The sequence below is a fragment of the Dipodomys spectabilis genome, unplaced genomic scaffold, assembly GCF_019054845.1.
Source record: "Dipodomys spectabilis isolate Male_0828 unplaced genomic scaffold, ASM1905484v1 ptg000017l, whole genome shotgun sequence".
Classification (NCBI taxonomy): Eukaryota; Metazoa; Chordata; class Mammalia; order Rodentia; family Heteromyidae; genus Dipodomys; species Dipodomys spectabilis.
Genome location: NW_024870694.1, coordinates 4,592,501 through 4,608,730, shown reverse-complemented (window position 1 = coordinate 4,608,730; position 16,230 = coordinate 4,592,501). Strand labels below are relative to the sequence as shown.

Genomic DNA, 16,230 nt, shown 5'->3' with positions numbered 1-16,230 from the left:
TTGGAGTTAGGGAAAGTGAAATACAAGTTCCTGTTTTTGTGGATCTATATCCAAAATATGTGCTTTAAGTTTCATACTCAAAGGTTGGGGATGTAGCTCAGTGGTAACATGCTTGTCTAACATGACAGAGGCCCTGTATTTGATTGCCAACACCACAAAATAAGTAAATAAATAAATTTCATACTGCAGAACCTTCATGTTTTGTGAGCGTTACCATAACAAGATCAATCATGTAATTCATAAACTGGATGGAAAAGTTCTTAAAAGAGTTCTCAACAAGAAACCAGTCTAAGAAATAAGTGCATATGTAGCTACTTAACTGACCACATTCATGTGTATCATGGCTTCCTTAAGTATGTTCAGGTGCATACTTGTTTTAAAAGTTAAGTGATTTGACATCCAGCCAGTCTTCAACTGTTCAGCAGACACAGGCTGACCTCCAGGTCCTATCAAGGTTTTGGATATAGCCATCAGTAAGAAATGGGGGGCCCTTTTCTCAGATTACAATTAAAGGTAGGTGGCACAGATCATGTAATAAGTCTATATAAAATGTGTCTGGTGGTGATAGGTGCAATAAAGAGTAATCAGGATGGGGGAACAAAGTGGTAGAGATGGTAGACAAGGCATCTTTGAGGAGATGAATTTTGGGTATCAGACACAGCAAGATTGGGCCAAATAAATAGCTTTGGTGAGATGATCCATGTTATAGGAGCAAGGCTGTTGGCCTTAGGTGGGGACAAGTTGATATATTGGGAGAATTAACAAGAGAACCAGTGTATGAAGTTAGTTGCTATTCAGAGAAGTGGTTCAACCTAAAAGTTCTTTTGAAGAAAGAGCAGGGAACATCTCGCTGCTTTCATTGTTGTCTTGATGTTTCCCTCAGCTAACAAACTGGAATTACTTGACAGCTGAAGACAAACTGGTAGCATGACCACACTTGTCTCATTAAAAGGGATCCAAGTTAGCTAGGGTTGGCTCATGCCTGTAATCCTGGGACTCAGGAGGCTAGGACAGAAGGATTACCAGTTTGAGGCCAGCTCAGACTACACCAGATACTGTCTCAAAAAGAAAAAGCCCCAACTTGGCTCTAGCATCCAAAATTAGACTATAGTCTAATTGGCTTAATTCTATAGTAGCAGATACTAGCCTAGATACTAGCTGTTGGAATGGCAGAGTCCTTGCCTTTATATTTGGATGTGGTTGCATCAGGGCATTAGAACCCTTCAGTTCACCATGCTACTTACCTATTTTTGTCCTTTGTAGGTGTTAAAAAGGGAGAGTGGAAGTGACTAGTTACTTGGGTTAGCGGGTTATATAAGGGCCACTCCTAGTGATGCATGGACCCTAAAAAATGCTTTTTTGGGGTTGAGATATATAATTGTGCAATTATACGGAAAGGAAGATTAGGAAGTGATCAGTTGGATCAACTGGAGACCTTACGCTTCCCTATTGTATGGGTGGCCTAAGGTGAGAAGATACCTTGGCAGTAGAAGAATGTGGTTCCCAGGAATGAATGTGATGGGAATGCTCCTTGGTAGACTATTTGCATAGACCCTATACTCTTTCTCCCACTTCCCAATCATCACCACCATTGGTATCTCTTTCCCTGTCTTGCTCACTAGGCAGTTACTGTGTTACATATTAGTGGGTACCAGAAATAGGAATATTCAGAGTTAACTTGCTAATAGCAGATCAATCAGTTATCTCAGGAATGACAATAGATGATAATCCTTCAGGAAGGAGGATCTATGAGATACAGTGGTGACAAAAACCTCATTGGAAGCAGAGTTCTAGCAGCTGGAAACAGAATGACTTGGAAATAGGGGACGACTACTTTGGGCTGCAAAAAAGCACGTGGGATTTAAAAATGCAGAAGGAGAAGTGAGAACTGGAAGGATGTTTTGTGACCCTTTGTAAAATGTGTGACGTACAAGAATGCAGCCTTTAGTACAGGGAAAGTTATGTCCTTATGGGAGCTCTGTTGAAACCCAGATGTGTCAACACTACACAGTGAGGAGACAAGACTATAATTGTTCCTCCTGTACCTTTGAACCCCATCTTCATTAAAATTATACCAGGACAGTGAACATTTGCATTCTCTCCTAAAACATTGTTAACATGATTGATCACTTACTAGTTGTCCCTCACTGATTCCAATAATAGAAAAACTGAGTTCACATCTTCGTAGTAGACTCACATGACCCCTTTAACTGTGGGCTTACAAGAAGCAGTAAGCTTTTTTTTTCTTCTTAGTTTTCACTGCAAATTCTCCTCGATACAGAACATTATGGGGACCTTGGTGAAATGACCATGATTGCTACAGTGAGAAAGTTGCAAACACTTGGCTATTATTGAGATGTAAAATATCAAAAGCAAGAAAAGCCTTCTGAAGCAGATGATCAGGACTTCTGTTGTGGTGCCAGACCTTGAAGTAATGAAAGATGACATTCAACAAAGAACAATGAGTCTGATGCATATAATTTACTTCTCTAATTGCTCATTTTGAGGATCCCACATCATCTAGCGTATAGTTCCATGGTAGGCATTTATATCATTTATTAGAGTACATTTTTTAAAGCATAACAATCTTTTAATTACACTTAGATGTCTCTATGGATATGCTTAATAATGAATAGAAAAAGATTTGAAAATATTTGTAGAGTTCAAAAAAAACAGCTGCAATCATGTTTTCAAATAGGCTTCTTTGAAAAAGTGCTTTACTTTGCAGTCATAAGCCAGAAAGTACATGGCATTAGTTAATGCAAAGCATTATGGCTCATCCAGTAAAATCATCACTGTGGACATCATGAAATTCTCATATTAGCTATGTCCTCTATCACACACAGATGTCTCTGTGTTGCTCAGGTATCCTCAGGGTTCCTAAGGGATTTGCTGTGTGCCAGTCAATCTGTGTGACCCCCTAAATAAATACTATCTACTGGTGCTGATCGAAGTCAACCTTTTCTCCTACCCCTCCACCCCTCATTCATGCCTGGGAAAGTCTCACTCCCTTTTCTAGCCCTATTTTGCTAAGAAAGGTGTTGGCAAAGGAGGACACATTATTCTACACACCTTGAAGATTCATGTCATCACGTAAGACCAGCCATGACCAAATGTGGTCCTAACCATAATGAATCTTACGTTCTGGGACACAAGGTAGACAATGATTGCCCCACCCAATTTTAGTGCACTCAACAATGTGGTGAACATTCTGCAGGAGATGAAGAGTTTTATTTTGAGCCTGACTTCTTCTACAGCAGAACTAACTTTGTGATCATCAATGTCTCTAAAATCCTTTCTCCAGGAGTATGGAATGCTGATCTCACCTGGCTCATTTGTAGAGATCTAACAGGACTTCACAACCAAACCAGTCATGACCCCATACAACATCAGAACTGCTTGTTCTTTTTTTTTTGGGTCCAGTTGTGAGGCCTGAACTCTGGGCCTGGGCGCTGTCCCTCAGCTCTTCAGCTCAAGGCTAGCGCTACCACTTGAGCCACAGCGCCACTTCCAACTTTTTTTCTTTTTGCTTATGTGGTGCTGAGGAATCGAACCCAGGGCCTCAGGCATGCAAGGCAAGCGCTCTACCACTGAGCCACCTTCCCAGCCCTGAACTGCTTGTTCTTAATTGCTTATGACTCCCAATTTTTAAAATCAAAGCAAGTGTTCAACTCTGGAGTGACTCTGCATAGATCTGCAACCAGATCAATTAAATACTACTAATACCAGTGAAAGATGCTTAGCTGTTCCTTGTCCATCCTCTTCTGTCATTTGATAACCAAAAATTCTCAACCTTGCTCTTCATTCTTACATTGTCTCACTTTCTCCATCTCTCATCCTTTTGCTTTAGACTCCTCAAAAATTTTGGCATACTAAGGTCCACAAGTACAATATTTCTAAGCTCTTGATAAATATTTCTTGAGTGAGTGATGCTACTTATATTCTCGATGTCCTCAGAATGTAGAATTTTGATGGGTAATACTTAACATTTTAGAGCTTAGAGTAGGCCACTGGAGAGTTGGGCAGGTCTCTTCATATTTCAAGTGAGGCAGAGAATAAAAAAATATCCTCCATCTGGTCCAGTTTGATAAAAAGAAAACACTGAAAGAAAACATTGGTACATGCATACATTCCACTTCAATTTCAGTAACGAATCAGTGACCTCAGTTGAAGGACTGATGGTTGAAGAGTTGCAGTGCTTTCCAGGGCATCTAACAGAGCCTCCTGGGAACATCCAGCCTTTTTCTACCCCTTCTCTGGAAGAAAGTTCACAGTCTTACCCATCCAGCCATTTTATTTTTTTCAGGAGGGAGGTGTCTAGTTTTCAGTGCCCCAAGTGATGACCAAATGGGTAATCCCAGCATATTTGGGGGAATGATTGTTCGTGGGCTAGAATTTCATGTGCCTAGCCCACAAGAAGCTTATAAATATGTATGTAACCGTTGACACACTGTGAAATGGTCAGAAGAAGATTATGAAGCTGTAACTCCCACCCCTTTTTTGTACAACTACTTGAAATTTGTAAAACTACAAAATAATTTTTTTAAGGAAACACGACGCGTGAGCAATAGAAGGTGGTTGTGAGGCGAGTCATTTCCCAGCCCTTCTAGATTGAAATTGGCTTAGAAAGGCTTGGGGTAGGGAACAAATCCAGACAGCTGTCAGTGACATGCTCATTGACAATGCCACATGCCTAAGGTGATTCCATAAATGAACGGTGTCGATCTAAATTAAGAACATGGCAGCCATTTTATAAATAAGACAGAGGTGCCTCAGTCCTCAGAACTGGAGACACTTGTTAACATGTACATAAAGCTTCTCAGTCTATCCCCAACAACAACAAAATATATATTCTACATGTATTACAAACAACTTTCAGTGATCATAGGTAGTTTGTTACTTGGCTCAGTTCTGACGAAGTGCAGTGTGGTTGTTGCCCTCTTGCCTTCTAACTGGAACATGAGCCTTATCAAAGTATAGGCACCACAGTGCAATGAGACTGACACAAAACTTATCTACCACAGTCTCTGATAAGGCAGGAATGTGCTTTCAAATCTCCCGAACATGGTCTTTCTCATGTCTCACCACCGTATTTCTTCACTTGCTTGTCTAGGGGGATAATAATATGTTCTAAGACTTTTCTTGTGGGTTGGTATCTCATTGGCTGTTGGTCCAATATCTTGACTCTTCAATGAGAAAGCAAAAACACTCACCAAAGGCCTATTAAACACCCTGTGTCATCTCAATGCCCTCTGAAGACAGACTCATTAGTTGATACATCAGATACCCTATGCTTAAAAGGCATAGGACAGATAACAAAACCATAAAACTTATCAGAGAGTGAAGAAATTGTGCCTGTGTGTGTGTGTGTGTGCATGTGCTCGTGCACATGTTTGCAATTTCTCATGGAAGGAAGTGACAAGAGGTGTCCCATGAAGCCTTTTAGGGAACATTAAAAAAATCTACCATCGGTTGTGTTAGTTTTCCTTCCTCTCTTCACCTGAAAAGAACCACTAAAAAGTCTAAGTAACTTCAAGAAAATCACATTGGTTTATTTTTCTGCTGGTACCCAGGGGAAAAGAGCAAGTCTGAATGTCTGGGATGGGTAGTGAATAAGGGGAGTTATGAAAGGGAAGAGGTGCCTCACAGCTACTCTTGAGCAAAAGGAGTGAAAGGGAAGGGATCCACTGGCCAATGGAATTCATTATCAAAGAGAGCAGCTTCAGAGCGTGGTAGTGAGAGCCAGTTTTCTAGGGTTTGATCCTTCTGGTGTCCTTTCTGTCCTGCCTAGCCAAGTAGAGAAAGACTGAAACTGAACTAGACATGGTTTCTGCTAATGCCCTGGCAATTTAAACATCAGGTTTGCCTGAAATTGTGCCTATGTGGAAGACTTTTCTCAATGATCAATGACCAATGGCACATTAAGATTCTGATGTTAAGAAAGCTGATGGATACCCACAAAGAAGATCCAATAGCAATCCTCAGTTCAACCCCCATTGTTCCCAGTTACAACACTGATAAATCAGTATAGTGGTAGGCAGAGTTCCAAGTTAATGAGAGCCACAGCCAGAAAGTCTACCTGGGTGGTGCCAGTCTTAGGGTTTGCTTGATTACAGATTCTGCCTTTCTATGCTGGTATAGAGTCATCTTGGGCAGGTCTGCAAGATCCCAGGGCAACAACTTGTGGTGACATTTACTGACTTGGGAATCTAATTGCACCCTATTTTGCTTCTTTTAACAAAGCTTATTAGTAAATGAATCTAAAACAACACATGCTTTAAAGAGTGTTAAGAAGCACGAAGAAGGCCTTCAAATCTCAATAGCAATGTTTCCTGACACGCAATGGATTTTTCTTTCTTTCAAAGGACATTCTCCCAGCCAGCTCTCAGCTCTAATAGATAATGGAAATGGGGGAGGACTACAACTCACCCAGATTTCAATGGCAGCAAACATTCCATCCTCTTCCTTTGCCTAACCTTTCCTTCTTGCTCATATGACCTTATCTCAATTTTACCTTTTGATCCTTCCCTTGGCCACTCTTCTAGAAAATGGGATCATTAATGAATGGTCAAAGGCTGGAAAAAAGAAAAGTCGGAGGTCAAAATAAGCTCACGCTTAGATAATCTGTGCCTGGGAGATGGCCCTGTAAATAACTTCCAGATAGGTCATGACATTCTTTCGCAGACACCTGCAGGTGAACGGACATCATTCTATTTGCCTCCCACTTCCTCCATCCAGAATCACTGATCTCCGCTGGGGCTGGTAAAAACAACTGGTTGATGTCTCCAGTCTTTGGCCATTCTTAGGGATGGTCATTTTATTTCTAAGGGTAACCCCTTCTGGTGTGACCCATGTGTTTTCAGCCAACTCTCCACAGAGAAGGCCAGGGGAAACTGTCTGAGTGGGACTTCTGATAGGGGACAGCAGGACCTTGGAATCTGTCACTGTGGATGAGGGGGGCAGGTGATCCATGATCGGGAAAGGAGGACTGAATAAGATGAGGCTTTGAGGTCTTCCAGACCTTGGCCTGTGGAAAGACTTAGGACCTCCAGAGGACCGCTCAATTTTTGAAGAAAGAGGGTTGTCCCCGGATGGCTCTGTGTCTGACAAACGCTTTCTGCATTGCACTGTTGCGTCCTGGTTGGTGAGCAGGTTAGACATGCCTGGTTCGGGAGAGAGATTGGGTCCCTCGTGCAGGTAAGAGTCAGTGGCGTCTATCAATGAAGCCTTAATGGGTCCCCTATCTTGCTTTGGTTTCTCTTCCTTTGGGCTTTCCAAGGAAGAGGAAGATTCATCTTTGGCTGGTTTCTGAGTGGTCTCACCCGTTGAACTAGGTTCTTCTTGGCTCTTTTTCAGAGGCTGAGCCCCACTCTCCCCTGTGTTCTGAGAAGGCAGGGGCTGTGGGATTTGTGTGTACTGAATCTTGGGTGGGATGACCGGAACTGCCTTGGCCTGACACATTTTCACCATGAAGGAGGTTCTCACCGCTGACACACTCACAGGAGCTGAGTTACGGCGACCAGTGAGCGCGTGAGGAAAAACATCCAGGTCCTGGGTGTCCTGAGGATAAACCTTCCAGGAATCTGCTTTACATTGAGATGAAGTCATCCAGGGGACCTGGGAGTCTCCTGGCTCAGAGAGCTGCATTCCAGGTGAACTTAACGAGGCTCCATTCTCAAGCCAGAAGAGGTCACTGATGGGAACAGCAGAGTCCAAGTTGAGAGAAGAAGGTCTGTTTTTCCCTTTTGAGGGTCCACCCTCACTGCTCTTCAACTGTAACTTTGGGGGTTGCTCTTCAGGTAAAGTGCTGTCCTGAATACCACGGGAACTTTCCCTGTTGGGTTCTGCTTCAGGGACACTGCCTTGCTTAATCTGGGAGTTGCTGTGTCTTAGTGGTTGCCCCTGATTTCTCTCCCCTAAGCTGATGGGGCTGGTGTCTGCTGGTTTGGGTGGTCCATTGTCTGTTCCCTTCCGCCTAGGAAATCCTTCTTCCCCTTTCAGGCCAGAGAACTCTCTAAACGACTTCAGGGCTCTCTCGTCCCATCCAATCATCCCTCTTCTGGTTGCCAGCGGCTGCTGACTGTCAGAATTCTCAGAGTCCAGATTAGCACAGCTGCTGGAGAAGGAGACATCATCGAGAGTCCACTGGCTCTTAACAGTGGTCTTGCTATCCAGAGAATGGCTCTGGCGTAGGCTGGGCCTGTGGCAAAGCCTCCTTTCCAATCGATGGCTCTGGGGGCCCTGAGGCTGGGACTCGTGCACTTCTTTGAGGGTGGGAGAGTGAAGGGGACTCGTCACCCACTGAGGCTCCTCCCAGGGCTCCACCATCTCCAGGCTGTGCTGAGCGATGTCGGGCACACTGTCATCTTCGTCACAGTCTGAAGGCTCTTGTACTGAATGGGCTACATCCCCCTTCCCTTGCGGCGAGATCTCGAGCTCTTTCGTTGGGCTGGGGAAACCAGAGCCTTTTTCCTGGAGAGCAGCACTTTTTGAATGTGGCTTTTCATTTTGTCTTGGAGCAGCCTCATCTTCCTGACATAGGATAGGGGTCCCAGGATTGTCTTTGGACTTTGGCTGCTCTGTATAGGAATAGGTCCTCAACATCTGAGTCAGATCTTCTTCCTCAAGACTGCCCTTGGACAACAGGCCTCCAGGTGGCTCCTCCAGAGGTGTTGGAGGGGGAGCAGCAGGAGGGAGTGGAGGAGAGATATTCTCTGGGCCTTCCACCTTCATCCTTGGGGGCGAGGGTGACTTCTCAAATGGAACTATTGCCAGAGGAGCCAGACTGCCAGGATCTGGACTTGGGGCCTGTTCAGGTGAGGATGCAGGGAGGTAGCTGGTTGGCTCCAGCTTCTCTCTGTGGGCTGCTGCAGCAGCCCCTTGTGTGTTCTGAATGGTTGAGTCCTTAGTCCATGCCTCAGAAGGGGTGGAGCTACAATACAAGATCCCTGGAGGCTCTGGGGAAGGAAACGGCTCTGGATTTGACTCAAGAACTGGCTGAGTTGGGTCGAACTTCTGAGCAGGGGGTGGTGGCAAGATGGAGAGCTCCTCCTCAGATTCAATGATTTTCAGCTCCTGTTGAATTTCTGGCCAGTTTAGGACATTAGCCAGATCATCTTCATCCTGAAAAAAAAAAATACCAAGAAACTGATTTGCAAATCCTCCCACCTCTATTTCCACACTTGGGCTAAGCCACCCTCTTTTCTCACCTCATTTGCCACATCCTAACATCCTAACTGGCATCCCTGGCTTGTCTCTTACCTCCCCAAGCATTCACCTCCCAGGAAGAGTGACCCTTTAAGGACAGAATTCCAAACGTAACATGTTCAGAATGTTTTCCATTGGCCTGAAGTTCACCTTCAATCTCATTCTTTAAGTGTCTCAGGCTCTCTTTTCCCACCTTAGGTTCACGGTACATCTTGTTGTTTCTGCCTGGAAGTCTCTGTCTCACATCTCTAAGATCACATCCTCTACCCCTTTGTCAAGGGAGTTTCTCAACCTCTTAGCTATTCTTCAGAGAAACCCTTGCCGATCCTGGTGACAATCCTCTCTTCCTTCTAACTAGGGAGAGAACAGATTATAAAGGCTGGGAAGGCAATCAGAGCAAACCCGCCCTCCCGCTCCCCAGGTCTACATCCCTCATGCAGTCAGGGATACAGGCTTTAGATAGCACAAGATGGCCCACTGCCCCAAGAAGACCCTCATGCGAACAGTGGAATGATTAGATGAAGGGTCCCATCAGTGGACCCTAGGGAATCACATCATATCTTCTTAGGTAAAGACATCTCATAAAAACCTTGGAACAGTCTACCGCTAATGAGTTGACAAGGAAGGCTGGGTACCAGTAACTCATGCCTGCCTGTAATTCTAGCTACTTGGGAGGCTGAGAGAGAAAAGGTAGTGATTTGAGAGGCCAGACTGGTCCAAAAAGTATATGAGATCTTATCTTGAAAATAACCAGCGGGCTGGGAAGGTGGCTCAGTGGTAGAGTGCTTACTTTGCAAGCATGAGGCCCTAGGTTCGACTCCTCAGCACCACATAAGCAAAAAGAAAAAAGCCGGAAGTGGCACTGTGGCTCAAATGCTGAAGAGCTCAGGGACAGAGCGCAGGCCCAGAGCTCAGGCCTACAACCAACAATAACAAGGACAACAAAAAAATAAAAGGAAGAAAAGAAAAAGAAAATAACCAGTACCACCATCACTGGTGGTGATCACATCTGGAATTGGAATTCCACACGCAAGTTTTGTGCTGTTTTTAGGATTTACTGTCATTACATTCCAAGAACATATCACTGGTTTATGGTGACCAAGGCCAAAAAGACTTAAAAGTTGAACCTGTCCTTGGGAACCTGAGCTAGGTGGTCCCTTCCCGTCCCTGGATGATCTCTGAGAAATCCACACAGAAACAAAAAAACAAAAACAAGCTTGGGTAGAAGTGGTGGTTCCCTTCTAAATCTCTTTAACAGAATCAATACTTGTGTGTGTGTGCTGGCATTGGAGCTCGAACTCAGTGCCTGGAGCTCTTGCTTTTTTTTTTTTTCCCCCTGGGTCAAATCTCTGGTACTCTACCACTTAAGCCACAGATCTATTTCCAGCTTTTTGGTTGTTAATTGAAGATTAGAGTCTCATGGGCTTTCTACCCAGCCTGACTTGGAACCTCAATCCGCAGATCTCAACCTTCTGAGTAGCTAGGATTATAGGCATGAAGCTACCGGTGTCTTGGTCACGTCTGGTTATTTGCTGGTTAACTACCAGTGTCCTGGTCACTTCTGGTTATTTGCTGGATAACTGGAGATAAGAATCTCATGGATTCTTCTGCTTTGAGCTGGCTTTGAGCTGTGCTCCTAAGATCTCAGCCTTCTGATTACAGGCATGAGCCATCAGCACCCAGCTTTAGAATCTATTCTTTGTTGATGTTTTAAAATCTACTTTAAATTGTGTCATCAAAGTTTGAAAAAAATAAAACAGGCCTTCCCGGGATTGTGAAAAACAGTGGGGCCACCTTACCGTCTCATGGAGAAATATGGCTTCAGCTCTGGGCCCAGGACTATCCTGTGCTGTGCTTGGCCCCGCTTGGCCATCTGGTAGACCCTCCTCCACCTCCTTCTCCAACTTCTTCTCTAATTCCCTTGAATGCTGAGAGCTCAGGGAGGCTTTGGAGGTATTCTTCTCCAGCGGGGCATCTGGCTCCTGGGAAAGGCCCTGGCTACATTCCACTGTCCGGGAGGATTCTGAGGGAGTGCTGGCCTCAGGAGCTGCCTTCTTGGTGACAGGAGCTGCAGTGAAGATGACAGTGGTGAGTACCAAGAGTTCACATAAGGGAGGCTGTTGCTAGCACAGCCCCTATCCTGCCTCCTGGCCCTGCTTCACGGGGATAAGAGGAAGGCCCAACTCACTGCCCCTCACCTTCTTTCCTCAGTTCCCCTGTCAGTGTCCAGCCTCAGGCCCCAGGTCACTGACTGCCAGAGATGAGAGGGTTCTGGAAGATCATCCATCCAGTTGTTGTTCTCAACAAGGAGGCATTTTACTCAGAACTCCTCTCTGTCTACTCAGGGAATATTGCAATGTCTAAAGAAACTTTGGTTGCCTTAATTTTGGGAGAGTTGAGTGCTTTAGTGCTTTGGCATCTAGCCAAATGCAGCTAAAATTTCTTCAATGGACAGGCTGCCACAACAAAGAACCCAGCCCCCAAATGCCAATAGTGCCCAATCAGAGAAATCCTGCTTTCACCTACTCTTTCACTTCACAAACGAATGCTCAGGCTCTGATAATTTGATGCTTAGACAATCTCCCTCCTCCCATTTTCTTCCTTCCTTCCTTCCCTCCTTCTTTCCTTTCTCCTTTTTTTTTTTTTTTTTTTTTTTTGTTGGTTGTGGGGTTTGAACTCTGGGCCTGGGTGCTGTCCCTGAGCTCTTCAGCTCAAGGTGAGTGTCCTACCTCTTGATCCACAGTGCCACTTCCAGTTTTTTTTTCTGGTGGTTAATCGGAGAGATGAGAGTCTCCCAGACTGCCTGAACTGGCTTTGAACCATGATCCTCAGATCTCAGCCTCCTGAGTAGCTGGGTTATAGGTGTGAGCCACAAGGCCTGGCTGAGCTGATACTGAGCTACCAGTATCATTACTTACGAAGGTGCCATTATCTTCCACCTTCATGACTGCCATCATAAGTTCCTTAGGACACAGCTAGTATCCAAGTGCTAAAAATGGCCTGCTAATGACCTAGTTCTACAGCCCTCAGTCCTATCCACATGACCACAATGACTATAAACCCTATTTTAGCCAGTTCAAATGGCATTGTGGTTCACACCTATAATCCCAGCTACTCAGGAGGCTGAGATCTAAGGATCTGGGTTCAAAGCCAGCCCAGGCAGAAAAATTCTGTGAGACTCTTATTCCCAATTAATCAGCAAAAAGCAGGAAAGAGAGGTGTAGCTCAAGTGGTAGGGCACTAGCCTTGATTGGAAAAAGCTAAGGGACAGTGCCCAGGCCCTGATTTCAAGCCCTAGTACTGGCACAGAAACAAACAAAACAACCAACAATAAGCCACCAAGCCAAGTTCAAGTGTGGCTTTTCTGTCTTGCAATGAAAAGAGACTAACTCTGCCATGTTTTACCTATGGAACTCTCAGCCCCCTGGGGCTTCTCCTCTTCTGACCAAGCCCCACTCTCTGAACCCTGGAAAGAAAACTCTTCCAGGCTGGAGAGAGACTGCAGCTCCTTGGGGGGTGTTCGGCATGGGGTGCTGTTGGTGCTGATGACAGCGGACACGCGGAGGGGCACGGACACAGCAAAGGGCTCAGAGATGTTTAGCGCCTTGCGCTGGTGACGGGGCGAGGGCTCCATCTGGAAGAGGCTGCTGCTGAAGACAGACTTGCTGGGGCTGTCGTTGGAAGTGTAGAACATGCCGAGCATCTTAGGGGCTGTCTGCTCGCTCTCGGGGTCCTCGATCGGACGGAACACCTTCAGCTGCTCTGGTGGCGGCCGGACCTGAGTGCCCTGGGGTTGGCTCCTGTCGCTGCTCACATCGAAGCCCCCCTCTGCCCCTGCTGGCATCCCCTCCTGACACCACTCGCCTTCCTGCTTGCTGAGGTCACAGGAGCTGCCCGTGTTGTTCGAGTGCTTTTTGGAGGCTGGAATGAAAAATCCACCAGTGGTGACGGTTCGATGAAAATTGCCTTTGGTTTCTTTTCCTGCTGAAAAAAGGAGTCCAGGGTCAGTGTGTGGGCTCACCCAACTGCAGCCCTAACCGCCGCCCAACCCCCCTGTCCCAGAAGCAGGACATCTGAATACTAGAGAGTTGCTGCATTCCAGTAAAGGCACGGACCCAAACGAAGACAGGCACAGAGCATTCATTCGTGTGACTGAGAAAGCATTTTCTCACATGCACAGGATTTCAGCAGCTTTCCCTGGAAGGACCATTAACTGTTATGCTCTAGGTATCAGTTTTCAACTTTACAAGGGGAGAGCTAAGGTCGCCAAATGGGGCTAACATCTTCCAAGCATTAAATGCAGATCATAAGAGAAGAAAATGGACAGAGAAGAGGGGGGAGAACAATGTTTGCTCAAAAATGAAAACCAACCCAGCAAAACAACAGGATCTTTTTTTTTACTTTTTTTTTTTTCTCACACTGGTGCTCTACCGCTTGAACTATGTCTCCAGTTTTGGCTTTTTGCTGGTTAATTAGAGACAGAAATCTCACAGACATTCCTTCCCTAGGATGTCTTTGAACTGTGATCATCAGATCTCACTCAGCCTCCTGAGTGGCTAGGATTATAGGCGTGACCCACTAGCACCCAACTTGTACAAGTCTTCTGTGGCAGAAAGACCTAGGCAGGGTTTTATCTTCCCTGCAAGTATATTATGTCTAAAATTCCGATGACTAACACTATAAGGGGATGTTACATCATCTCCTTTAACCTATGAGGAAATGGACTAAAGAGACAAGATGACCTGCCCAAGCAGCCATGAAAATCACTGAGATGATACTGAAATATAAACCCTGTAAGCATTTTCCTAGGTTTCAAGGCCAGAGAAAATGGATGAACATACACATAAAAAATTCTAAGCGCATCAAACCAACTTACAAAGAACACAGACAGGCAGACACTGGTGGTTTGGCCTGTAATCCTTAGTCAGGAGGCTGAGATCCAGAGGATCTCTGTTGGAGCCTAATCCAGCTAGGAAAGTTTGCTAGGCCCTATCTATAAAACAACTAGCAAAAGAGCAGGTCTGAACGCATAAGTCAAGTGATAGATTGCCTCAAACTTGTGAGTTTGAGGCCCTGAGATCATAACCCAGTGCCACCACTAATACTAATAATATTAATAATGTTCATCATCATCATCTCAGAGTATTTTACAGATTTGAACATTTTTTTTTGATGGTGGTGGGGGCTAAACTCGGCCTGGGCACTGTCCCTCAGCTCTTCAGCTCAAGGCTAGCGTCCTACCACTTAAGCCACATCGCTGCTTCTGGCTTTTTTCTGCTTATGTGGTGCTGAGGAATCGAACCCAGGGCCTCATGCATGCTAGGTAAGCGCTCTACCACTGAGCCAACTTCCCAGCCCAAGAGGCGAACATTTTTAAGTTGTTTTAAACATTTCTTTGTATCAAAAAGAAAAGTGTATCCAACTATTATCTCCAGTTAATCAGCAAAAGGCTGGAACTGGAAGCATGGCTCAAGTGATACAACACTCGTGGTGAGTGAAAAAGCTGAGAATGAGTACATTTTGAGTTAAAGCTCCAATACTAACATACCTTCCCCCCCAAAAAAAGATATGACAGCAGGAGGGGGGTAAGATAAGTGGCAACAGAAGAGGCAAGTAGACCCTTGAGGTTAGATCTGTGTGAGCCAATATGCTTACACACACCTTACATTCAACTCTTATGCATCTAACTCCAACAGAGGGTATTGTGTGCAAATGAACACATAGTGCCTGACACAGAATAGGCGTCAAACTCAGGAGGTTGGGATCCAGGATCTTACTGGTAGATAATGAAGGAATGCATTTACCGATCCTAAACCATGCTTTGGCAAGCACTGTGAAGAGGTCAGGGAGGGACTGGGAACCAAGTGATCGCATGTGATCGCAACTGCAGATGAGCAGTTGGCAGCTTCATAAAACCAAGCCTGGGGTGAGTGCCAATCCCCAGCCCACACGCTAATTGTAAAAATCTTACCTTCCACAGGCACTGAACACAGAGAGTCCATGCTTTTAGCTGGTCGAATAGCAGACTTTTCCACTAAAGACAAAAAGAAAAATATCGATGAATGCATATAATAGAAACCAACCCAGTGCCATGTGGCTCACATGGCTTAGGAGGCTGAGATCTGAGGATCACTGTTAGAAGCTAGACCTTCTTGAAAGTCTGTGAGACTCTTCAATTAGCCACTGAAAAAGCCAGAAGTAGAGCTGTGGCTCAAGTGGCACAGCGCTAGCCTTGAGTGGAAAAGCTAGGTGATAGCACCCAGGCCCTGAGTTCAAACCCCAGTACCAGCACCAAAAGTAATAATAAAATAAAATAAAGCATTTAGAACACTAGGTCAGGGTGTCAAGCAATATAATTTTAGAGAAGTTTTTCAGGTATTTTAAGTTTATTCTCTTAGAAAACATCCTCTCACTAGACTCTAGATTTTCCTACTACCTTAGTGGGACTGACTTTATAGAAATTTCATTAATTTCATTATAGCAATTTCATTAATATTTTAAAAAGGTAAAGCATAATTTTAAAAAGGTAAAGCATAATTTTGTCAAACAGTATTAGCTAATTCACTGACAAAAATATTGAAGGTTGTCAGATGCCAGTGGCCCACGCCTGTAAATCCTAGCTACTCAGGAGCCTGAGATCTGAGGATCAGGATTTGAAGACAACCCAGGGAAGAAAAGTCTGTGAGATTCCTGTCTTCAATGAACTACTCAGAAAAAGCTGGAAATGGTGCTGTGGCTCGAGTGGTAGAGTGCTAACTTTGAGCACAAAGTGGGTCAGGGACAGGTCCTGAGTTCCTGCCCCAAGACTGACATAAATGAATAAACAAATATTTAAGGTTGCTTTTCACAGCCATATGTCTAATAGCAAAAATGTAAACTACTTAATACCCAAATGTTGAAAAAAATCAAGTTGAATCTGTTGGGCCCCCCCAACAGCTCCTCTTATTAGTTAGGTAGAATTCTTGGCTATGGTCATAACTGTCAGCACCTAGGAATTTGGTGCAGTTAGATGAGAGGAACTTG

At 44.8% G+C, this 16,230-nt stretch overlaps 1 protein-coding gene across 2 annotated transcripts in view; it reads right to left on the bottom strand.

Moving 5' to 3' along the window:
* Positions 1-5,531: 5,531 nt before the first annotated feature.
* The window catches only part of Arhgap31 (Rho GTPase activating protein 31), a 106,974-nt gene continuing 96,275 nt past the window's right edge, over positions 5,532-16,230 (bottom strand). The window contains exons 9-12 of one of the 2 annotated variants that reach the window (XM_042667428.1): positions 15,179-15,241; positions 12,613-13,191; positions 11,007-11,275; positions 5,532-9,123 (exon numbers count right to left, since the gene is read on the bottom strand). In XM_042667428.1, coding sequence (XP_042523362.1) covers positions 6,706-9,123; positions 11,007-11,275; positions 12,613-13,191; positions 15,179-15,241 — 3,329 coding nt within the window. In that variant the 3' untranslated portion in view covers positions 5,532-6,705. The remainder of the gene's footprint in view (positions 9,124-11,006; positions 11,276-12,612; positions 13,192-15,178; positions 15,242-16,230) is intronic. The other variant, XM_042667429.1, reaches the window with a different exon arrangement.